Here is a 24,588-nt window from a genome sequence, read left to right as displayed (position 1 = left end):
TGCTGGAGGTTTCTTCCTGTTAAAAGGGAGTCTTTCCTTCCCACTGTCGCCAAGTGCTTGCTCACAGGGGGTCGTTTTGACCGTTGGGGTTTTTCGTAATTATTGTATGGCCTTGCCTTACAATATAAAGCACCTTGTGGCAACTGTTTGTTGTGATTTGGTGCTATATAAATAAAATTGATTTGATTTGATTTAAAGAAAAATTAACAGGTCTGTGAGAGACAGAATTCTTGCTGGTTGGTAGGTGTTCAAATACTTATTTGCAGCAGTAACACACAAATAAATTATAAAAAAATCATACATTGTGATTTATGGATTTTTTTTTTTTTTAAGATTATGTCTCTCAGATGAAATTTTCAGACCCTTCGATCATTTCTAAGTGGGAGAACTTGCAAAACCGCAGGGTGTTCAAATACTTATTTTCCTCACTGTGTGTATGAAGGGATATTGTTGAATAGACTGTTTATCATCAATTTTACAGCTAGCTTTCTGGGGATGGATACATAAACATTTCAAAGTCATCAATCACTAAGAAATGCAAACAGTATTGTACTGTGGTAAATCTGGGGAAGGCAGTTCTCAAAAAATGACTGAAAAAAAGAGACTAGTGAGGGAAGCCAACAAGACTCCTATGAGAATATTGGAAGGAATTACAGGTTTCTGTGACTGTGATTGTAGAAACTGGACAAAGTGCGATCTTTGTCTGTTGTGTCACAGCTTCATATTGGAGTGGAACAGAGAAGAATTTTCGCCCAAGAAAACATCACTTCTACGTAGGCTTGAGTTTCCCGTTTACCTTCTGGTAAACTAACTGAAATTTCATATCTTTTTAAGAAAATCCTTCGTGGTGCCGCTACACCATGAAGCTGTGTAACTGGTGATGCAACAGAGACACCAAAAACAGGTACAAATCTTTGAGTTTTTGAGAACTCCAGACAGATTTACCAAACTTGTCTTCCATAATGTTTGGATTTCTGATTGTCTGGCTGTAAAAGTGATTTTTAGTCACAATAATCTGTGTATTTAGTTTGACAAATTACTTACAGCCATTTTCAATTTATATTTTGACAACTGCGGCAGAGCTGTGGCTTCGTGGTTAGCACTGTTGCCTCACAGCAAGGTCATGTAATTGCTTCCCACTTGGTCCTTTCTGTGTGGAGTTTGAATGTTCTCCCCGTGTTTGTGCAGGTTTCAATCAATCAATTCAATCAATTTTATTTATATAGCGCCAAATCACAACAAACAGTTGCCCCAAGGCACTTTATATTGTAAGGCAAGGCCATACAATAATTACGTAAAAACCCCAATAGTCAAAACGACCCCCTGTGAGCAAGCATTTTCCTCCAGGTGCTCCGGCTTCCTCCCAACGTCAAAGACATGCCAGTTAGGTGAACTGGGAACTTTAAATTGACCATAGGTGTGAGTGTGAATATGTTTGTCTTTATGAGGCAGTGTGACAAGCTCAGGTCCTTTACCAGATGCCTGGGAGTTTGAGGGTTCGGCACAGGCCTAGGGTTCCTAGAACTGCACTCTTCTGGACAGAGACCTCTGATGTTGTGCCTGGAATCTACTGGAACCACTCTTCTAATTTGTGGGTTACAGCTCCTAGCAGTCCTATTAACACTGGGACCACTTTAGACTTTACCTTCCACATCTGCTCCAGTTGCTCCTTCAGCCTTTGGTACTTATTTACTTTCTCATACTTCTTTCTAATGTTGCTGTCAGCTGGGATTGCCACATCGATCACAACTACGGTGTTTTTTTCCATTGTCAACCACCACTATCTCTGGTTGGTTGGCCAGCAGCTGCTTGTCTGTTTGGAATTTAAAGTAGTCCTGTCATTCTCAACCACCTTTGGTGGCGTCTCCCATTGGGACTTGGGGACTTGTAATGTGTTTACGGTGCTGATGTTCACACGATTCCCGACACTTGGTTGTGCCTCTCTCAATGTATGCTGTCCCAGCTTGCATCTTGCATCTTGCTACTATCAGGGCTGTGAAAAATCCACAGATCTGCGGATTTTGTCAGTGGGGAGGGGGGATGGGTGGGTGTGGGGGATAGTGTTGTACTCTGCCAATGTTCTAATTTAATCATGATTGTCACCGAGTTAGGAAAATTCATATCGTGAAGCATTCTTTTTTTTACAACATCGTCAGATTTTACAATTTTCATTTCACAGCCCTGTACTATGTGCTGGACTGTCTCTGCGGCACATCTGCAACATGTGCATCTTGGGTCCTGTTGGCTGTGGTAGACTCCTGCCTCGATGGATCTGGCGCTTAGGGCTTGTTCTTGCGCTGACATGATCGGAGCCACTGTGCTATCCTTTAGGCCAGCCTTTTCTAGCCACTGGTAGGTCTTCTTGATGTCAGCCACTTCCTCTGTCTGTCAGTGGTACATCCCATAAAGGGGCTTGGTCTTCCACGATATCCTCTCCTCCTGTTCCTTATCACCATCTGTCTTCAGCTGCCTGACACATTCTTGTAGCAGCTGATCTCAGGGGACCATCTTTCTGATGTATTCATGGATGCTCCTTGTCTCATCCTGGATTGTAGCTCTGACACTCACTAATCCTCACCCTCCCTCTTTTGTCGCTCATAGCACCTGAGGGTACTGCACCTTGGGTGCGAACCTTCGTGCATTGTGAGGAGTTTTCATTTCATGACATCAGTGGCATCTATCTCCTCCTGTAGCCATCTTATTATCCCAGTTGGGTATCTGATGACTGGTAGAGCGCATGTATTGATGGCTCGTTCTCCCAGATGTTCTTCCAGTATTGCCTAGTCTCAGTTTTGGACAGGTCTGTTCTTGTATTACTCTTTTCTCCTTCCAGCTGGGAGCACATCCTGGGTGGGTCATTACAACAGACCATTTATTTTCTAGGCCTCTGCTTCTCTGGTCTATCTCTTCAGATGAGTTGCCAGAGCTGTGAGCCTTTGTTTGCAGGGCCTCAGTTGTGGACATCTTGTTGTACTTCTCATCCATCCAGGACCTGTGTCTCATGATGGCTTTCTGTACCTCTGTTAGCTGGCTAACATCCTTCTGGACTTTCCGGATTTGGGACTCCAATCTTCTTCTCTGTGGGGGGTTGTCTCTTTGGGGGGTATTCTTGATCTTATACCCAAATGTGTCAAAGATTACTGTGGTGGTGGCGTATATGAGCTCATTGGTTTCTGTAATGCTGGGAGTGGGGATGGTGAGTAGAGCTGTGTTAACATGTCTGCAAGCATCTTCTCCTGAGAGGACTTTGTCAGTGAGCTGTGGGAGTCATACTCTAGTCGTGTTGCCATCTGCTTTAGCCTGGCCACAATCTTCATCCTCAGCTCAATAAATGCATCTGTCATAGGAGGTATTTGGGTATCATCCGCTTCCTTCACACTACTCTCTCCTGCCAGACTCTGTTCCTTGCATTTGTACTGCTCAGTACCGTGCTGCTGTAACCTTTGGATCTCCAGTTTTGATAGCAGTATTTCCCATCAGTGTGCCCTGGTTCCTCAACAACTGACACTTGAGCTGGTATGGCTTTATTTATGTGTCGCACATATGATTTTGAGGGAGTAGCATGGGGGGGAGGTCTACCCTGGGGACCCTTACTGGATGTGTGTCTTGACCAGGGTCTGAACAATTCTACATCCATCCATCCATCCATCCATCCATCTATCTATCTATCTATCTATCTATCTATCTATCTATCTATCTATCTATCTATCTATCTATCTATCTATCTATCTATCTATCTATCTATCTATCTATCCATCTATCCATCTATCCATCTATCCATCTATCCATCCATCCATCCATCCATCCATCCATCCATCCATCCATCCATCCATCTATCCATCTATCTATCTATCTATCTATCTATCTATCGCTTGATTAGCATCTCTCTATAGCTCTATCTCTTGATCTATCTATATCTATCTATCTATCTATCTATCTATCTATAGCTTGATTAGCATCTCTCTATAGCTCTATCTCTTGATCTATCTATAGCTTGATTAGCATCTCTCTATAGCTCTATCTCTTGATCTATCTATATCTATCTATCTGTCTCTATCTATATCTCTATATCTCTTGATCTATCTATAGCTCTCTGTCTATAGCTATCTATCTGTCTCTATCTATATCTCTATATATCTATTTCTCTCTGAATAACTCTCCACATATCTCTATAGCTATATCTCTCTCTCACTATCTCTATCTATCTGTCTCTATCTACATCTCTATATCTATCTCTATATCAGTATATCTATCTATATCTCTATATATCTCTATCTATCGCTATATCAATCACTCTCTATGTATATATCTCTGTCTATCTCTGTCCGTATATCATAACATAACAAAGAAGGAATCATATCCTTAAACCTAGTACAGCGCTTTCCGAAAGACTTCTACTGTAATGAAACTTATTCCCCACTGTTGGGTAGTCCATTAAAGTAAATGTAAATGTTATTAAGAAATGATCAGACAGAAGGGGGTTTTCAGGGAATACTGTTAAGTCTTCAATTTCCATACCATAAGTCAAAACAAGATCTAAAGTATGATTAAAGTGGTGGGTGGTTTCATTTACATTTTGAGCAAAGCCAATTGAGTCTAATAATAGATTAAATGCAGTGTTGAGGCTGTCATTCTCAGCATCTATGTGGATGTTAAAATCGCCCACTATAATTATCTTATCTGAGCTAAGCACTAAGTCAGACAAAAGGTCTGCAAATTCACAGAGAAACTCCCAGTAATGACCAGGTGGACGATAGATAACAACAAATAAAACTGGTTTTTGGGACTTCCAATTTGGATGGACAAGACTAAGAGTCAAGCTTTCAAATGAATTAAAGCTCTGTCTGGGTTTTTGATTAATTAATAAGCTAGAGTGAAAGACTGCTGCTAATCCTTCCCCTCGGCCCGTGCTACGAGCATTCCGACAGTTAGTGTGACTCGGGGGTGTTCACTCATGATCAATTATTATATCATTTACTAACAGGGACTTAGAAGAGAGAAACCTAATGTTTAATAGACCACATTTAACTGTTTTAGTCTGTGGTGCAGTTGAAGGTGCTATATTATTTTTTCTTTTTGAATTTTTATGCTTAAATAGATTTTTACTGGTTGTTGGTGGTCTGGGAGCAGGCACCGTCTCTACCGGGATGGGGTATTGGGGGGATGGCAGGGGGAGAGAAGCTGCAGAGAGGTGTGTAAGACTACAACTCTGCTTCCTGGTCCCAACCCTGGGTAGTCACGGTTTGGAGGGTTTAATAAAATTGGCCAGATTTCTAGAAATGAGAGCTGCTCCATCCAAAGTGGGATGGATGCCGTCTCTCCTAACAAGACCAGGTTTTCCCCAGAAGCTTTGCCAAATATCTATGAAGCCCACCTCATTTTTTGGACACCACTCAGACAGCCAGCAATTCAAGGAGAACATGCAGCTAAACATGTCACTCCCGGTCCGATTGGGGAGGGGCCCAGAGAAAACTACAGAGTCCGACATTGTTTTTGCAAAGTTACACACCGATTCAATGTTAATTTTAGTGACCTCCGATTGGCGTAACCAGGTGTCATTACTGATGACGTGAATTACAATCTTACCAAATTTACGCTTAGCCTTAGCCAGCAGTTTCAAGTTTCCTTCAATGTCGCCTGCTCTGGCCCCCGGAAGACAATTGACTATGGTTGCTGGTGTCGCTAACTTCACATTTCTCAAAACAGAGTCGCCAATAACCAGAGTTTGTTCCTCGGCGGGTGTGTCGTTGAGTGGGGAAAAACGGTTAGAGATGTGAACGGGTTGGTGGTGTACAGGGGGCTTGTGTTTAGGACTACGCTTCCTCCTCAGTCACACAGCCGGCCTGCTTTCCCGGCTGCTCGGGATCTGCTGGGGGATAGCTAACGGCGGCTAAGCTACCTTGGTCCGTAAACAGAAGCTTTTTTTTTTTCTCAAACTTAATTTACCAAAACTGCACTTTAACCGCTGCACATGGACAACGCCATTAACATCGCAACATAAAACTATTTTTATATTGTCGCTAAAACTCTCATGAATATATTCTCTGGGTTTATAGATGTTGTTATTGCATTTGTTTTATGTAAACATGTGAGAATCACAGGCTGTCTCTCCGTTATTTTCAGTGGGAGCTGCTGTGAGCTACGCTCACTTCCTGATCATGTCATTCTGGGGGAAAGTGAAGTTTGCTCTTTAACGTCTTGGATATTGTTCTTTACAACACTGTTTGTCCTCTTTGTTCCAGACTAATATATATAATATGTCTGAAATTCATTTTGCGTTTATTAAATGCCATGCAGATTAAACATAGCAGACACGGATTATTTGTTATAATTGTTTTAGCAAGTTTTCAGGTTATCATGCAGCATATTCTTATTGACGTGATGAAAAGCATAAAAAATACATTTTTGTAGTATAATATTAATTTACAATTGTCATCATGTGGATTCTCTATATGTTGTTTGACTGCAGCGACTCTGTGGCGCGCAAGGGATTATGGGATATTTCAATAGGGTGAATGGCAGTGTTCTATTTATTTTGACACCGGTTATATCAGACGGTTATCTAATTACAACTTGGCTTTTTTTTTTTTTTTTTTGAAAATGCCTTTTTTTTTTTACAAATAAAAAAAATGACATATTTTACAAAAGCACATTTATCTATAAACACCAACACATGACACACCTCACATTAATGTGTTGGTTGACATAGAATGAATAATCCAATCAGTGTGAGCAGAGGCACATTTTACCCAGAATGCCATCTATCTGTGTTTGTTGCAAAACTTCAGAATTAGTGCATTATTCAACATTAATAGATATATGTTATATCTTAACTTTGCACAAATAACAGAATTGACATTAATGATGTTATTCTATCAGTATTCATTTTATTTGTACACCATACCATAACTCAGCATTGCTTTATTTTCCAAGACCTCCCCCTGACGGGAGCGTTGTGATTGGGTAGAAAGCTTATCTTTGTGGCTCCTTTCAGCTTGCTTCTGTGCTGGAAGCCATGTAGTAAACATAAATGTCCAGCAGGGGGCAAGATGCACAAAGACAGAAGTGCGGGCTCATTGTTTGGGTCTTTTGATGCTACCAGAAGCGATCATGGTGTTAAAATTCAAATTTAGCTTGTTAGTAGTTGCAAATGTACCAGAGACAATACTGGAATTTATCGGTTATTGGTTATCTTTAACTTCTGATACATTTTTTGGTGGTTTGTTGTTTTATCTTTATCAAAGATAAATTTTCAGTTATCTGATTATCTGTTATCAAAGTTAATTTTTTGGGTTATCTGTGCCCACCACTGTCCTCCTGTATAGTTCTAAGCTTTCTCAGAATCATCCTTTACCCACAAAGTGAGATCTTGCATGGAATCCCAGACCAAGGGAGCTTGACAGTCATCTTGTATTTCTTCCACTTTCTAATAAATAATCAGAACAGTTGTTGTCTTCTACCAAGCTGCTTGCTTGTTGTCCTGTAGTCCATCCCAGCCTTGTGCAGGCCTACAGTTTTGTCCCTGGTGTCCTTAGTCAGCTCTTTGGTTTTGGCTATGGTGGACAGGTTGGAGTGTGATTTATTGATTGTGTGAACAGGTGTCTTTTATACAGGTAACAAGTTCAAACAGGTGCAGTTAATACAGGTAAAGAGTGCAGAATAAGAGGGCTTCTTAAAAAAAAATTAACAGGTCTGTGAGAGACAGAATTCTTGCTGGTTGGTAGGGGATCAAATACTTATTTGCAGCAGTAACATACAAATAAATTATTTTAAAAAATCATACATTGTGATTTCCGGATTTTTTTTTTGATTTTTTTTATATTATGTCTCTCACAGTGGACATGCACCTAAGATCAAAATTTCAGACCCCTACATGATTTCTAAGTGGGAGAACTTGCAAAATCGCAGGGTGTTCAAATATTTATTTTCCTCACTGTATCTCTCTCTATATCTATATCTCTCTTTTCTATCGCTATGCCTCTCTCTCTCTCTCTCTCTCTCTCTCTCTCTCTCTCTCTCTCTCTATATATATATATATATATATATATATATACGAGGTCTGTCCATAAAGTATAGGTCCTTTTTATTTTTTTCAAAAACTATATGGATTTCATTCATATGTTTTTACGTCAGACATGCTTGAACCCTCGTGCGCATGCGTGAGTTTTTCCACGCCCGTTGGTGACGTCATTCGCCTGTGAGCACTCCTTGTGGGAGGAGTCGTCCAGCCCCTCGTCGGAATTCCTTTGTCTGAGAAGTTGCTGAGAGACTGGCGCTTTGTTTGATCAAAATTTTTTCTAAACCTGTGAGACACATCGAAGTGGACACGGTTCGAAAAATTAAGCTGGTTTTCAGTGAAAATTTTAACAGCTGATGAGAGATTTTGAGGTGATACTGTCGCTTTAAGGACTTCCCACGGTGCGCCAGTCTCTCAGCAACTTCTCAGACAAAGGAATTCCGACGAGGGGCTGGATGACTCCTCCCACAAGGAGTGCTCACAGGCGAATGACGTCACCAACAGGCGTGGAAAAACTCACGCATGCGCACGAGGGTTCATGCATGTCTGACGTAAAAACATATGAATGAAATCCATATAGTTTTTGAAAAAAATAAAAAGGTACGATACTTTATGGACAGACCTCGTATATATATATATATATATATATATATATATATATATATATATATCTGTCTCTATCTGCATCTCTACATCTTTCTCTATATATACATCGCTGTCTATCTCTATATCTGTATTTCTTGCTATCTATCTCTATATCTCTATCTCTGTCTGTATCGCTATCTAGCTATCTATATCTCTATATCTCTCTCTCTCTCTCTCTCTCTCTCTCTCTCTCTCTCTCTCTCTCTCTCTCTCTCTCTATATATATATATATATATATATATATATATATATATATATATATATATATATATATATATAAATTGGCACGGTAGCTTAGTGGTTAGCACTGGTGCCTCACAACAAGAAGGCCGTGGGATTGCTTCCATGTTGTCTGTGTGGATATACGTGTGTGTGAAAAAAATAACTCACAAAAAATATTAAACTTTTTGGGCAATATTCCAATTTTCTTAGATGCACCTGTAGGGGCAAAACAATGTGCTATAACTGACACTGTCCAAATACTTCTGGACCAGAATGTAACTTACTTTTTTTATTACATTACATTTTATTTGTCTCTAAAATAGCTTCAAACAGGAATGTCTGCTAAGTTTTTGTCCCTCTTTCCTGGAAAGGCTCAGATTTTAACAGCATTGTGTATTTACTGTTGTTTATTCTGTATTTTATTGTTCGTTCACCAAAGCTGATTTCTACATTAAAAAACTGCTCCACAGCACCCTCTTTATTATTGATGTTTGTTTGTTTTGTTTTTTTTACAAGAATGACAAAATAACAATCTAAAATTTTGTGTCACTCACTGTCAGAGAGTCTCCCAGAGCCGCCACGACTTTGATGTCCCCTGGCCTGAGAGCATGAACTGAAAACACAAAAGTACCTCTGGATAGTAGTCGGCTCTAATCATCAGCAGACAGTGCTGTAATACTCTATTATCCCCAGTATTTCATGTACTTGTGAGCGCCGCTGAAGTCAGATTGCATACTATGCAGCTCTAGGATGTAGTTTGACGTGACAGTAACCCCCCCCCAACCACCACCACCACAAGACTTTCATCAATCTCACCATAACCCCTCCACAAAATTGGCATTTGCCAATCAAAATCCTATTTTCAGCCTCATTTTCTTACCATCAGCACTATTCTCTGGTTGATTTAATCCAAGCACCCTAGCAACCATGGGTCGACCAAGGTCGCCTGCAAGTGATTTCGCACCAGGTTCTTCACAAACATGAGGTGCAAGGAAGGAGAGGGGCAGCCACATATCCAGCCACACCCCAGTCCAGTCACAAATGGCTCTGCTCGTCGGGCCCCCCAAGTAAGGGAACCCTGCTATCAGGGGCCAACCCAAAATCCATGGTACTTTGGTATCACTTCATCTAGGCGGGATTCTGACTTAGAGGCATTTAGTCATAATCCCACTGATGGTAGCTTCCTCAGCCAGGCACATACACCAAGTGTCTGCATCATAAATCATGTTGTATTTTTCTGCTGGTCCACTGGACCAGGGAAATACTATGTTTGGTTGCCCAAACCCAAAAACTGGTATTCCATTGGGAGAGTGTATCATGTTTATCTTGAAGAAATCATCGTTTTACTGTTTACTGATTATAACAGAAGTGATATAATGTATAAGAAAAAACATGTAAGCATCTCACCTGAGGTTGGTGGGGTGGGGGAGGGGCTTATTTCCTCACACGGCATCTCTGTGCCAGTAAACTGACAGAACACATATTTCCATTCAGAAATACAAAGGGTGAAAAGGACCGGAAAAATTGGCAAACGTGCCAAAAACCATGTAAAACTCACTGGGTAAAGAAGAGGAGAAGTGTCACTATGGCGATACGAAGGAGAGTTTCCTTTAGTCCTCAGGAAGGGTCGATCCTTAGGGAAGGGAGCGGTAACCACAGAAAGGACAAGGAATGAGGACACTTACAGTATGTTTCATGCAAAGACATGACGCTCTGAACAGCACAGATTTTCACCTCACGTGGACACGGCAAAGTGACGATCATTCCATTGTCATCGGTGTTAAGTCCAACGCTTCCAGGCTGCAGCTGAAAGACACAAAGACACACTGTCTTCATTATGGGGACAAAGGCAAGGCAGATTATTCTGTTGAGATGTTTTTATGTCTCACCAAATTTGTCCACATCTGAACCACAAGTTTATCAGTTTGGTGTGACTGTTTGGACTCCGAGGGACGCCTCCCTCTCTGCTGAAAGAACATCATACATTTAGAGTTGTGGAGATGCAAATATATCAGGAGACAGTGGCACATTTTATTTTATTTTTTTCAGGGCACACAGGTTGCTCGCAGATGAGTTACCCTACATATTAGCTACAAGTGACAACAAGCAATAAAAACAAAGAGAGAACTTCCAATTAATTTTCAATCAAAGCATTTTGAGCGGCAAGAGATAACGGCCACTTTGATGCCAACTAGGCGGGGCCACAATCAACAAGTCTATTGTATGAAAATGCTGAGAAACGCGATGACTGCCAATCAGAATGAATGGGCAGCGTGACATCAGATGGTTCCCTGGAACAAAATAATCCAAGATGGTGGAATACAGTGCATCCAGAAAGTATTCACAGCTCTAGACTTTGCCCACAATTATTCCAAAATGGATGAAATTCTTTTTTTCTTCTCCTCCCCAAAATTCTACACACAATACCCCATAATGACAATGTGAAAAAAGTTTTTTGTTGTTGTTGTTGTTGCAAATTTATAAAAAAAAAAAAAAAAGAATTCACATGTACATAGGTATTCACAGCCTTTGCTATGAACCTCAAAACTGAGCTGAGGTCCATCCTGTTTCCACTGATCATCCTTGAGATTGTCATGTCCTTCTGCACATGAAAGTCAAATGCTTCATACACTCAACAAAAATATAAACGCAACACTTTTGGTTTTGCTCCCATTTTGTATGAGATGACCTCAAAGATCTAAAACTTTTTCCACATACACAATATAACAATTTCCCTCAAATATTGTTCACAAACCAGTCTAAATCTGTGATAGTGAGCACTTCTCCTTTGCTGAGATAATCCATCCCACCTCACAGGTGTGCCATATCAAGATGCTGATTAGACACCATGATTAGTGCACAGGTGTGCCTTAGACTGTCCACAATAAAAGGCCACTCTGAAAGGTGCAGTTTTATCACACAGCACAATGCCACAGATGTCGCAAGATTTGAGGGAGCGTGTAATTGGCATGCTGACAGCAGGAATGTCAACCAGAGCTGTTGCTCGTGTATTGAATGTTCATTTCTCTACCATAAGCCATCTCCAAAGTCGTTTCAGAGAATTTGGCAGTACATCCAACCAGCCTCACAACCGCAGACCACTTGTAACCACACCAGCCCAGGACCTCCACATCCAGCATGTTCACCTCCAAGATCGTCTGAGACCAGCCACTCGGACAGCTGCTGAAACAATCGGTTTGCATAACCAAAGAATTTCTGCACAAACTGTCAGAAACCATCTCAGGGAAGCTCATCTGCATGCTCATCGTCCTCATCGGGGTCTCGACCTGACTCCAGTTCGTCGTCGTAACCGACTTGAGTGGGCAAATGCTCACATTCGCTGGCGTTTGGCACGCTGGAGAGGTGTTGTCTTCACGGATGATGCGAAGGAGATGTGTTGCACTGCATGAGGCAAATGGTGGTCACACCAGATACTGACTGTTATCTCCCCCCCAATAAAACAAAACTGCACCTTTCAGAGTGGCCTTTTATTGTGGGCAGTCTAAGGCACACCTGTGCACTAATCATGGTGTCTAATCAGCATCTTGATATGGCACACCTGTGAGGTGGGATGGATTATCTCAGCAAAGGAGAAGTGCTCACTATCACAGATTTAGACTGGTTTGTGAACAATATTTGAGGGAAATGGTGATATTGTGTATGTGGAAAAAGTTTTAGATCTTTGAATTCATCTCATACAAAATGGGAGCAAAACCAAAAGTGTTGCGTTTATATTTTTGTTGAGTATAATTACTTTTATTAAGTAGCTTGCACCAGAACAGCCAGAAAAAATTGTGTGTGTGCGCGTGCGCATGTGTGTGTGTGTGCATGAGACCCCACTTCCACCTCCTATGGGTCTGTATTTCTGCTGTAGCATTAAAGAAAACCAGCAAATATACAAGCTGCAAACTATAACTAACTACAAGTGAAAATTCAGATAGAGGATTAAAAGATGACTCACATCAAACACCTGTTGGTCTGCAATGAAAGGCGTGTCCTGTAGAACAACAGTGAAGTCATCCCTGTCCCCATACCACTGCTTCCGTGACAGCCAATCCTCCAGGGATTCCTGATCAGTGAAAAGAGACAAACTCCCTGTGTCAGAGTTCAGAACATCACAGAGGTGAAAACAAAGACTGAATGTAGCTGAAGAGTATTGGGGAGACACAACAGAGAAATGACAGCAAACCTGCAGAGCATAAGTCATCATGACGCGAAGAAGTCTGAATTCTCCTGCAGTGTTTGTTTCCATACATGGACACACCGTGCTGTCAATGACATATACACACACTCGTTAAAACTAGCCTCAAACGACTTTCTTTTAGTCATCGACAAAAAGAGGAAATGCACAAAATATTTCACAGTCTAATTTAAGGACATTCAAAATGGTATTTTAGTGTATTTAAAGCTACAGTGTGTAGGATTTAGTGTCACCTCATGGAGCAGCCTTTTATCACAAAGAATTCATACTAAAATGTAATGCATTTGACTCTTGTAGAGAAGAACGTTCTTCTCTACAAGAGTCAAGACAGAAGTCAGACTACCTGAGTAAGAAATTTAGCTGAGGAAGCTTCTGCGATTAGAAGCGAAACGTCCTCGCGTCAAGCAACCCAGTCCAGTCGAAGATTCAAGCTTCTCTACTTTGCTGATGCACGGAGTGAAAATTAGATTCCTCTGTTGGGTATCTGGGCTTACACTCCTGTACAGGCTGAGAAGCTTGGCTCTCTGGGAGGGTCTCAGAGTACAGCCGCTGCTTCTTTGCATCAAAAGAAGCCGGCTGAGGTGGTTTGACAATCTGGCGAAGATGCCCCCTGAGAGGTCTTCCAGACACGTCCAACTGGAGGACAGACCCAGGACAAGCTGGAGGGATACTTCCCAGCTGGCTTTGGAATGCCTTGGGATCCTCCAAGAAGAGTTAGAAAAATAGGGAAGTGTGGAATGAGCTGCTTGGTCTACTGTCATCATGACACACACCCAGATGCACGGCAGAAAATAAATCACTCAATGAATGTATAGATATTTATGAATGCTGCCTTCCATTTATGCTAATGAAGATCCCTAAAATCTTACATACTGTAGCTTTAACTATCACTGTGAAATTTACTTCCAGGACTTCCAGGAATGGTCATGCTCTCCATCCCATAATGCAACGTTGACAATGGTCCGCTTCAGCTGTAGTGCCATCAAACACACATTATGAGTGAAACATAATAACACAATATGAATGTCAAACTTTAAAGGGTTAGTTATAAACTAGAGGAAAAGGACTCAACATAACCCAGAAGATACCTGAGAGTGCAGCAGCTGTAGCGCTTCATCCACTTCTTCAACTTTTGCTTTGAGAACAGACTGGAACAACACACACCAACACAAGCATGTGAACTTGCAAAATTGCTTCTTTAAAAATAAATCCCTCGGAGGCCTGGTTCTTCGTTGTCCTTTGGCCTCCACATTAGAAATATTACTAGGACTGCTTTCTTCCACCTGCGAAATATAGCGAAGATTCGTCCCATCCTGTCTATGGCTGATGCTGAGACCCTGATCCATGCATTTATCTCTTCTAGATTGGACTACTGCAATGTTCTATTTTCTGGTTTACCGCAGTCTAGCATTAGGGGTCTCCAATTGGTTCAAAATGCTGCAGCCAGACTTTTGGCACGAAGCAGAAAGTACAACTACATTACACCCATTTTGGCATCCCTTCACTGGCTTCCTGTCCCAATGAGATCAGATTTTAAGGTTCTGCTACTTACCTATAAAATTATTCATGGACTGGCACGTCCCTACCTAGCTGACCTAATTAAACCTTACGTACCGGCCCAGGCTTTACGTTCTCAAGGTGCAGGACTACTTTGTGTCCCTAAGGTGAATAAGAAGTCTGCGGGTCACAGAGCTTTCTCTTATCGTGCCTCTGTTCTGTGGAATGATCTCCCTGCATCAATAAAACAGTCAGATTCTGTGGAGATTTTCAAGTCCAGACTTAAGACGCACTTATTTTCCCTTTCATATGGCTAGCATACTGGTACAGCTTTGTTTTACGCTTTTTACTCTTTTAATTCATTTATTATTAATTGGAGCGAGCTGCGGCCTCAACTTTACCTAAATTCTGGGTCTTTTAGTGAAGTTTAGGGCTAGCGGCCAGCGATCACCTTAGTATTTCTCTGTTTTTCTTGTTGTTTAATGCTGGCAAATTATACAGTATTTTTTGTCTTTCTGATGCCTGATTCTGTTTTTTCTCTCTGTTTAAGGTGCAGCTCCATCCAGAGATGGGAGTTGTATTTGTGTTGGTGATCCTCCTGTCCTGTGCGCCAATAGTATTTCTTGTATATTTGTTTGAATTGTTCTGTAAATTATGTTTGTAGCATGGCCCAAGCAGAAGGTCACCCCTTTGAGTCTGGTCTGCTTGAGGTTTCTTCCTCAGAGGGAGTTTTTCCTTACCACTGTTGCTCTGGGGGTTGATAAGGTTAGACCTTGCCTGTGTGAAGTGCTTTGAGGCAACTCTGTTGTGATTTGGTGCTATATAAATGATAATAAATTGAAATTGAATTGAAATTGTTTTCATGATTTGCTTGAGTTTCACACTAACAACCTACTGTAAATTGTTTCTCCACATGACATTAAAGTGGTTTTGCTATACACCTTTACAGCAAGATCACAGAGGTTGTTAGATATAAATAAAAGGCATCAGTGGGCTGATGTATATGTAAGGTGGAGACTATCAAGTCTCCACATTGGTAGTGGAGATAGTATGGAAAATGTGCTTTTCCATGGGACCAATCTGTCCCAAAAGTTAATCATCTGGAAACACTAACCCAAGTAATATTCAGGCCAAGTTTGATCAAAGTCCATCCAATCCCTTTTGAGTAATATTATTACCAATACCCTGCTCGCCACGTGTACAAAGTGAGGACATGTCTCGCTGTCTGTCTCACAGGTCCAGCACAAGACACACAAGGTCTTCTGTGACACTGATTGCAGACGTATGGCCCATTTCAGGCATGACGTTTCCTTATATAAAGAGAATTTGTACATGGAGACATAAAACTGAGAAGGTTTGGTGATACTGAACATCACGATAACAGGTACAAAAGAAGCCTCAACCTCCGGTGCTGAAACAATGAAGCCAACGTGGACGTGCCAAATCTTGTAGTTCCTTGAATGGTCATTTAAGTCTTGCTCCAAAAGTGAGTCACTCCCCATACACCTTGTTGTTAAAATCCCCAACTTTACAGCAGAAATAAACATGTTTACAGCCTGCTACACAAAAATGATTCTGGTTCCCTAGATTCCCCATTCATGACAAACCTATGAGCGGGGGGTTGGCAGGTTTGAATTTTTGTATAACTCAGCTATTTTATGAAATCAAGGCGTTGATAATTAGAGCCATGCTAACAGCAGTGCTAACAGCTGTGGACTTGACTATGTTTATCCTTTCTGGGCATTTTATGAGAAAATATACCTTACTCTCTGGTTAATTGTACTAACATACAATCTAAGAAGTCAGGGCTTCAGAATTTCCATTGAGTGAAATTTATGTCCCAACAGCCAGGGGCTGTGAGCATGGACCGGGCCGCCGGGTCACCGGGTCACCTGCCCTCGACCGCCACCCAATCCTCTCTGCACCTGACCCCCATGGCCCCCTCTGCAGGTGGTGAACCCACAGGAGGGCGGGCCCACGACGCTCTTTTGGGCTGAGCCCGGCCGGGCCCCATGGGCTAAGGCCCGACCACCAGGCGCTCGCACATTAGCCCCAACCCCAGGCCTGGCTCCAGGGTGGGGCCCCGGCTCCACCATACCGGGCGACGTCTCGGTCCTTGATTTTTTACTGGTCATGGAGGTTCTGAACTGCCCTTAGTCTGACCGGTCACCTAGGACCTGTTTGCCTTGGGAGACCCTACAGGGAGCACAAAGCCCCTGACAACATAGCTCCTAGGATCATCTGGGTACGCAAACTCCCCCACCACAATAAGGTGGCAGCTAGAGGGGGAGCTCAATCCCATCGTCACGTCTTCCGAAGAGGAAGCAGAGACTGGGGACTCACAGGCGGACTCATCCATTACCCAGGCCGAAGTCACCGAGGTGGTTAGAAAGCTCCTCAGTGGCAAGGCTCCTGGGGTGGATGAAATCCGTCCCGAGTACCTTAAGTCTCTGGATGTTGTGGGACTGTCTTGGCTGACACGCCTCTGCAACATCGCGTGGCAATCGGGGACAGTGCCTCTGGATTGGCAGACCGGGGTGGTGGTCCCTCTGTTTAAGAAGGGGGACCGGAGGGTGTGTTCCAACTATAGGGGGATCACACTCCTCAGCCTCCCTGGTAAGGTCTGTTCCAGAGTACTGGAGAGGAGAATTCGACCGATGGTCGAACCTCAGATTCAGGAGGAACAGTGTGGTTTTCGTCCTGGTCGCGGCACACTGGACCAGCTCTACACGCTCCATCGGGTGCTCGAGGGTTCATGGGAGTTCGCCCAACCAGTCCACATGTGTTTTGTGGATCTGGAGAAGGCATTCGACCGTGTCCCTCGGGGCACCCTGTGGGGAGTGCTCAGGGAGTACGGGGTCCGGGGTCCTTTGCTAAGGGCTATCCGGTCCCTGAACGACCGCAGCAGGAGCTGGGTTTGCATTGCCGGTAGTAAGTCAAACCTGTTTCCAGTGCACGTTGGCCTCCGCCAGGGCTGCCCTTTGTCACCGGTTCTGTTCATTATTTTTATGGACAGAATTTCTAGGTGCAGCCAGGGTGTAGAGGGGGTCTGGTTTGGGAACCACAGAATCTCGTCTCTGCTGTTTGCGGACGATGTGGTTCTGTTGGCTTTGTCAAATCAGGATCTTCAGCGTGCACTGGGGTGGTTTGCAGCTGAGTGTGAAGCGTCCGGGATGTAGATCAGCACCTCCAAATCCGAGGCCATGGTTCTCGACCGGAAAAAGGTGCTTTGCCCTCTTCAGGTCGGTGGAGTGTCCTTGCCTCAAGTGGAGGAGTTTAAGTATCTCGGGGTCTTGTTCACGAGTGAGGGACGGATGGAGCGTGAGATCGATAGACGGATCGGTGCAGCATCTGCAGTGATGAGGTCGCTGTATCGGACTGTCGTGGAGAAGAGAGAGCTGAGTAGGGGGCAAAGCTCTCGATTTACTGATCGATCTACGTTCCGATCCTCACCTATGGTCATGAGATTTGGCTCATGACCGAAAGAACGAGATCACGAGTACAAGCGGCCGAGATGAGTTTCCTCCGCAGGGTGGCTGGGCGCTCCCTTAGAGATAAGGTGAGGAGCTCGGTCACTCTGGATTTGCTCGGAGTCGAGCCGCTGCTCCTCCACATCGAAAGGAGTCAGTTGAGGTGGCTCGGGCATCTTTTCCGGATGCCCCCTGGACGCCTCGCTGGAGAGGTGTTCCGGGCACATCCCATTGGGAGGAGACCCCAAGGAAGACCCAGGACACGCTGGAGGGGCTACATCTCTCGGCTGGTTTGGGAACGCCTTGGGGTTCCCCTGGAGGAGCTGGGGGAGGTGTGTGTGTGGATCGGGAGGTCTGGGCGGCTTTGCTTGACCTACTGCCCCCATGACCCGACTCTGCATAAAGCGGAAGAAAATGGATGGATGGATGGTCTTAGCCGTCGCATACGACAGCGTCCGCCCCAGAGGTTTAAATACATTGTAGACAGCATGACGTAGCAACAATATGGCCGAGGCTGAGGGCTTAAAATAGAGTGCAGGCTTCAGACAACTGTTTATCCTTTACCTGTGCACTTATCATTGACTTTTATTGTTCAGGATTTTTTAAAATATCAACATTTCATTATTTGTGTACATTTTTTTGGTGTCACCTACATTTTAATTGCTATACCTGTAGGTATAATACACTTTTTATGTATTGAGTCAGCACCCAAGTATTGTGATAGATATTGCACCGTGAGATAAGATTATTGGCCCAGCCCTGGTGTAATGATGTAAATGTTTTCCTTCATAATATATTTTTTTAGCTTCACAAGAAAGACATAAAAATATTTACCTGCTGCTTGTCACATGTGCAGAGCTGATCCAGATTAATGAAGAGAAGCACCAGCTTCCAGTCTCTATCTGCAACAATAGCCTGTTGGAAGAACAATACCATTAAAAAAGAGAGAGAAAATAAAACAAAAAACATAGAGTTAAAAAAAAATAACATCCAGTATGATGACAGCACCTGGTCACTCTGGATAAAACCGACCACTTTTTTTGCCTGCTCCACTAATGTGCTGTAACACCAGAGAAATATTTAGGAACATAAATCACATGAGTGTCGAAAGTAGTAATTTGTCATTTGTCACATAGTACTGTACCTGTCTTGATGGAACCAGTCAGCTTCATCCATGAGGGGACGGATTACTGCAGGACTGAACAAGGTCATTAGTTCTAAAAGAGAAAATGATTTGAATACAGTAAACAGTGCTGAGATTTGTATCTTATAGTTTGTCATATTATCAGTGATGCCGGTAACGCGTTACTTAGTAACGCGTTACTCTAATCTGACCACTTTTTTTAGTAACGAGTAATCTAACGCGTTAATCTTTCCAAATCAGTAATCAGATTAAAGTTACTTCTCCATGTCACTGTGCGTTACTATTATTTTTCATTGTGGGTCGATAGCAGCATTAAACTTGGTCTGTGGGCAGGAGGTCGGGGTTCGACTGAACTGCCCACTTTCAGTGAGCTGTGAGCTTTTCATCCGCGGTTTTTTGCAGCTGCTCGACTCGTCCTCACCTCTTAAAGCGCGGTGATCAGCACACCTGCACTGAGCTTTACAAAGACATTTTTATACTTTTTTTCCTCCTTTATTTAGAATTCTGAGCTGAGCCGCTCCGTATCTGGTCGTTAAAAACAGCTGATCCTCCGCGACGCGTCAACAACTAACACTATTTTCCACTCAAATGCACCTAAACTCTCTTTCTGTGGACCACATGATGTGAAAACGCAATAAAACTTTCTTACCTGTAAATCTGGTCCTGTTTTCTGCATAAATAAATGTTATCCATTCTTTGTGCTCAAACGCCAAAGCAGGGGCGAATCTAGATGGAATGGGGGCGTGGGGCAGGGATGTGCCCCCCCACAACACCCCTAGATTAAAGGTGCAATTTTGAAGCCGTTTTTTACTACAACTAATATCGCTTAAAATAATAATAATTTCGACAAGTAAAATGTTTAGAGAGAATTTAAATGTTAGAAAAATGTTAGAATTTAATAGTTACCTTTATAAACAATGTAGGCTCGAAATTGCAAGTTTTACTGTTACAGTGCTGTCAACAGTTAAATATGAGGTCAAGAAAGACGTCTTTATTTTACTTTTTATAAAACAAGTATTTATTTTCATTGAAGTCAAGAAAGGGTGACTATAAAGTGAGTTTTGGCAAAACAGGTATCATTGTCATGTTGAGGTGGCAGAGGGTTGTTGTCGGCAGCTGGGAAAAGTAACTAAAAAAGTAACTAGTAATCTAACTTAGTTACTTTTACAATTGAGTAATCAGTAAAGTAACTAAGTTACTTTTACAATTGAGTAATCAGTAAAGTAACTAAGTTACTTTTTCAAAGTAACTGTGGCAACACTGCATATTATACACTCTTCACAGAAACAACTGTCATTCATCATGAGGTCCAGGGGCTGCCAGGAATTTTGGGGTATGTCTTAGGGTATGTCACTGACGCGCGGCTCGTGGAGAGGAGGCGGAGAGGTGAAAACGGGCAAAAAGCAAAAAGAGATGTGGAATCTCACTGATTTGATCCTCCCGACATGTGCTCACATGATGGCCGATGCCCGTTGAATGCCGTCCGGACTTGCAAAAATACGGCCACAAATCTCAAGCAGTCTGTACACATATGGCAAGCCGACAGTGCCACAAATACGTACGCCACTTTCAGTCATGTATCACCAAAAAATAATCTTTAATTACGACATAAAAAGTGCGGTAATAACTGACAAAACAGCGTTTTTTACGACATATTTCAGTCTCGTATTTGTGGTACTGTTGGGTTGCCATATACTCATACCCCAATGACATGGTGCACAATGTTGAGCGGCCCTGACACATCCTTTGCAGGCACAAGGATTTGCGCACACATGCCGCATGTCACTCTGACAGATGTTTAACGCCACTGGAATAGCTGGCACATCACGTTTGCGCACACAGTACTCAGGATGGATGTGGACTATTACATTATTATGTGAAAGAGGCTGTGAACATTCCCCCTTTAGGCAGAAAAAGCTCTGAAAATAATAATAAAATAAAGTAAAATACATAATAAAATAATAATTAAAATACAAGAAACGTGGAAATCCACTTGCAGACTTGCAGAAGATGTCCAGGAGGTGCTATACATCAATATTATTGTCCCAGCTAGTGACCAGTCATGCGCGAGTAAGATACCAGTCTAACCAAGAGGCAATCATTCAATATGTAATTTTTTTCATTTGTGAAAAAAAGGCATTTGCAAAACCAAAAAGTCTGTTTGTTAAGTTCTGATTCAGGTCCTCAACTGTGTGACATAACTGGGGTTAAAATGCATAGAACACTGCCATCTACTGGCACCCGATTATATCACATGTTGTCAAATCACAATTTAACCATAATCTCGTTGCGCATCTGTGTGTTTTAATGTTCAAATCTTCAGAATTAGTGCATTATTTTAAAATTAACAGATATGTGTCATATTTTCACTTTGTACATCTTAAGAGTTGACATTAATGTAGTTATTCTATCCGGATTAATTTGATTTATAAATCAAAACCATAAAGCAAACCTGCTTTCCTTTTCAAGACATCTGCTTCACGGCTTGACCACTGTATGCTGTCAAGGTAAATAACAGTTCCCTACAGCAGTGGGCAGGGCGCACAAAGACAGAAGCGCTGATTCACTGGCTGTTTGGGTTTGTGATTGCCTTTGATTTTATCAGAAACGTTGGTGGTATTTAAACTCAAAACTAGCTTCTTAATAGCTGTGAGTGTACCAGAGACAATTGAAAGTTAGCTGCTGCTTCTGATTTTTTTTTTTTTTTTTTTTTGGTGGTTTATCGGTTTTGCCTTATAAAAGATAACTTTTCAGTTAGCTGATTAGCGGTTATTAAAACTCAATTTTTGGTTAGCTGTGCCCACCACTGACACACACACACACACACACACACACACAAGAGAAAAAAAACATAGTGATTCTTACATTTACTTTAAATACACTGTAGACAGCATGAACCCAAGATATTTTTTCCGGTCAACTTCATTTCATTCGTTAATATACCTTAATTCCCTATACGTACGAGGTCTGTGAGAAAAGTATCCGACCTTTTTATTTTATGCAAAAAATATATGGATTTGATTCATATGTATTTACGTCAGCCAAGCTTGAACCTTCGTGCGCATGCGTGAGTTTTTCCACGCCTGTCGGTTGCGTCATTCACCTGTGGGCAGGCTTTGAGTGAGCACTGCTTCACCCCTCTTGTCGTCGTTTCATTGCAAGGAAATGACGGAATGATTTGGGCTTTTTTTCCATCAGAATTTTTTCAGAAACTGTTAGAGACAGGCAGCTGGAAACCATTCAAAAAATTTATCTGGCTTTCGGTGAAAATTTTACGGGCTTCACAGAGAATAAGGAGTGTTACTACAGCTTTAAGGACGGCCCACAATGGCGCATGTCTCGCCGCGCGCCGAGCCGCAATCAAGAGGCGGAAACCACCACATCTTTTCTAAACGGATCGCTGTGTGGAGCCGGGACCGTCGGGTGCAATTTCTCTGGTTATCACAAGAGATGGACATCAGCCATTTTCCAGCAGATTTCACTTTTAACAAGAGATTTTGTCATGGAAAGCCGCACGGAGGCTTCGCGCGTCACGACCGATTCGCTGATGAAGCGAGACAAAGGAACACCTCCGTTTCGGAGTGCTAGAGGACAAGTTGGGACAAGCCCAGCTCTCCACAATTTCTCTTATACTCACTCGACTGGTAAGCACTGAAAGCCGAGATAGGCTTGTCTTTTGACTTTTACATTCATATAAATAAGCCTTCTGATCCCCTCTGCAAATCATTTATGGAAATTGTGGATGCATTAGGATTTCAGCAATGCATTCAGGGCTTGTTGCACACTAGTGGAAATACCCTGGATTTGGTTCTCACACGTGGTATTACTGTCATAAATATTGACATCATGCCTCTTGCATCGGTGTCTCTGAACACTTACTTATTAGGTTTACAGTTTCGCTGCCATGTGTAGTGGAACGACAACCATATTTATCACTGCGGCGACGGATCAACTCCTCAACTATGATTGAACTGGAAGCTAGACTGCCTGATATCTTAGGTTACGTTTGGAAAATGCCCAATCAGTAGACAGTCTTGTGGATAGTTTCAACTCAGTGCTCAAAACTACACTCGACATGATTGTGCCATTAAAACCACATCCCCCCCAAAACACAATCACCTTGGTTCAATGATTACTTGCGTGACCTCAAGCATAAGGCAAGAGGTCTAGAATGGAAATGCTGTAGTTCAAAATTAGAAGTATTCCACCTTGCATGGCATGATGCTGTCTTAGACTATAAGCATGCATTACTGGCTACAAAGTGGACCTATTGCTCTGATTTGATAAACAAATATAAGCATAACTCAAAGTTCTTGTTCAACATGGTGGCAACACTTATTCATGGACAACCACCTGTAAGTCACTCTCCTTTTACAACACAAGATTTCTTGGATTACTTCAAGAAGAAAATAGAAGACATTATGTTAAACATATCCAGGCATGCCTTAACCCAGCCACTACACCCCGCTTTTGAGGTGTGTGCCATTACTGAGGTATTACCTAGATTTACAGAATTTGACAGTATCTCACTAGGCGTGCTGACAAAACTCTACAAAAGTCTACAAAAAACACAACCTGCTTATTTGATCCTATACCAACAAAACTGTTTAAGGACCTGTGGCCCACTCTTGGGCCTACTATGCTGGAAAACATTAATCTCTCATTAACTTCTGGATTTGTTCCTAAATGTTTCAAATCTGTAGTGATTAAACCATTACTTAAGAAATCTAATCTTGACCCTAGTGTATTGAAAAACTATAGGCCGATATCAAATCTATTATTTTGGCCTAAAATTCTGGAAAAGGTGATTTCATAGCAGCTCATGGAGCACCTTACTGAGAATAATCTTTTTGAGCCACTGCACTCTGCATTTAGAAAATATCATTTCACAGAGATGGCTCGCACTATGGCGAATGATCTTCTGCTTGCAATGGATATGGACACCACTACAGTTCTGGTGCTGTTAGATCTCAGTCCTGCGTTTGTTACCGTGGATCGTCATATTCTACTTGATAGGCTTGAGAATCATTTTGAATTACTGGGAGTGCCCTTCCATGGTTAACATCATACCTGACCAGTCATTCTCACTGTGTTTTGTACAATAACACTACCTGTAACCTTACTGACATGAAATTTGGGGTTCCACAGGGGTCCGTCTTAGGCCCCCTGCTTTTCTCCTTTTATATAACACCCCTTGGGCACATACTGAGGCATTTTGTGATTACCTCTCACTGCTATACTGATGATAGTTATACGTGCCAATAAATGCTGGTATTCTCATCCACATAAAATCCTTAGAAGATTGCCTTGCATCAGTGTCTAGCAACTTCCTACATTTAAACTCTGATAAGACTCAAATGATGGTTCTTGGTCCAGTGAGCCTACGCTCGTG

At 42.3% G+C, this 24,588-nt stretch overlaps 1 protein-coding gene across 1 annotated transcript in view; it reads right to left on the bottom strand.

Moving 5' to 3' along the window:
* The window catches only part of LOC117503565 (phospholipase B1, membrane-associated-like), a 68,489-nt gene extending 49,225 nt beyond the window's left edge, over positions 1-19,264 (bottom strand). Inside the window, exons 1-12 of the mRNA XM_034162825.1 lie at positions 19,197-19,264; positions 19,061-19,112; positions 18,887-18,967; positions 14,174-14,233; positions 13,989-14,056; positions 13,074-13,152; positions 12,846-12,953; positions 10,774-10,848; positions 10,619-10,690; positions 10,443-10,517; positions 10,292-10,352; positions 9,439-9,497 (exon numbers count right to left, since the gene is read on the bottom strand). Of these exons, the coding sequence (XP_034018716.1) occupies positions 9,439-9,497; positions 10,292-10,352; positions 10,443-10,517; positions 10,619-10,690; positions 10,774-10,848; positions 12,846-12,953; positions 13,074-13,152; positions 13,989-14,056; positions 14,174-14,233; positions 18,887-18,967; positions 19,061-19,112; positions 19,197-19,264 (858 nt within the window). The remainder of the gene's footprint in view (positions 1-9,438; positions 9,498-10,291; positions 10,353-10,442; positions 10,518-10,618; positions 10,691-10,773; positions 10,849-12,845; positions 12,954-13,073; positions 13,153-13,988; positions 14,057-14,173; positions 14,234-18,886; positions 18,968-19,060; positions 19,113-19,196) is intronic.
* Positions 19,265-24,588: the final 5,324 nt, after the last annotated feature.

The sequence above is a fragment of the Thalassophryne amazonica genome, chromosome 21, assembly GCF_902500255.1.
Source record: "Thalassophryne amazonica chromosome 21, fThaAma1.1, whole genome shotgun sequence".
NCBI lineage: Eukaryota > Metazoa > Chordata > Actinopteri > Batrachoidiformes > Batrachoididae > Thalassophryne > Thalassophryne amazonica.
Note: the sequence above shows the minus strand (reverse complement) of the source record. Positions and strands in the feature narration are given on the sequence as shown.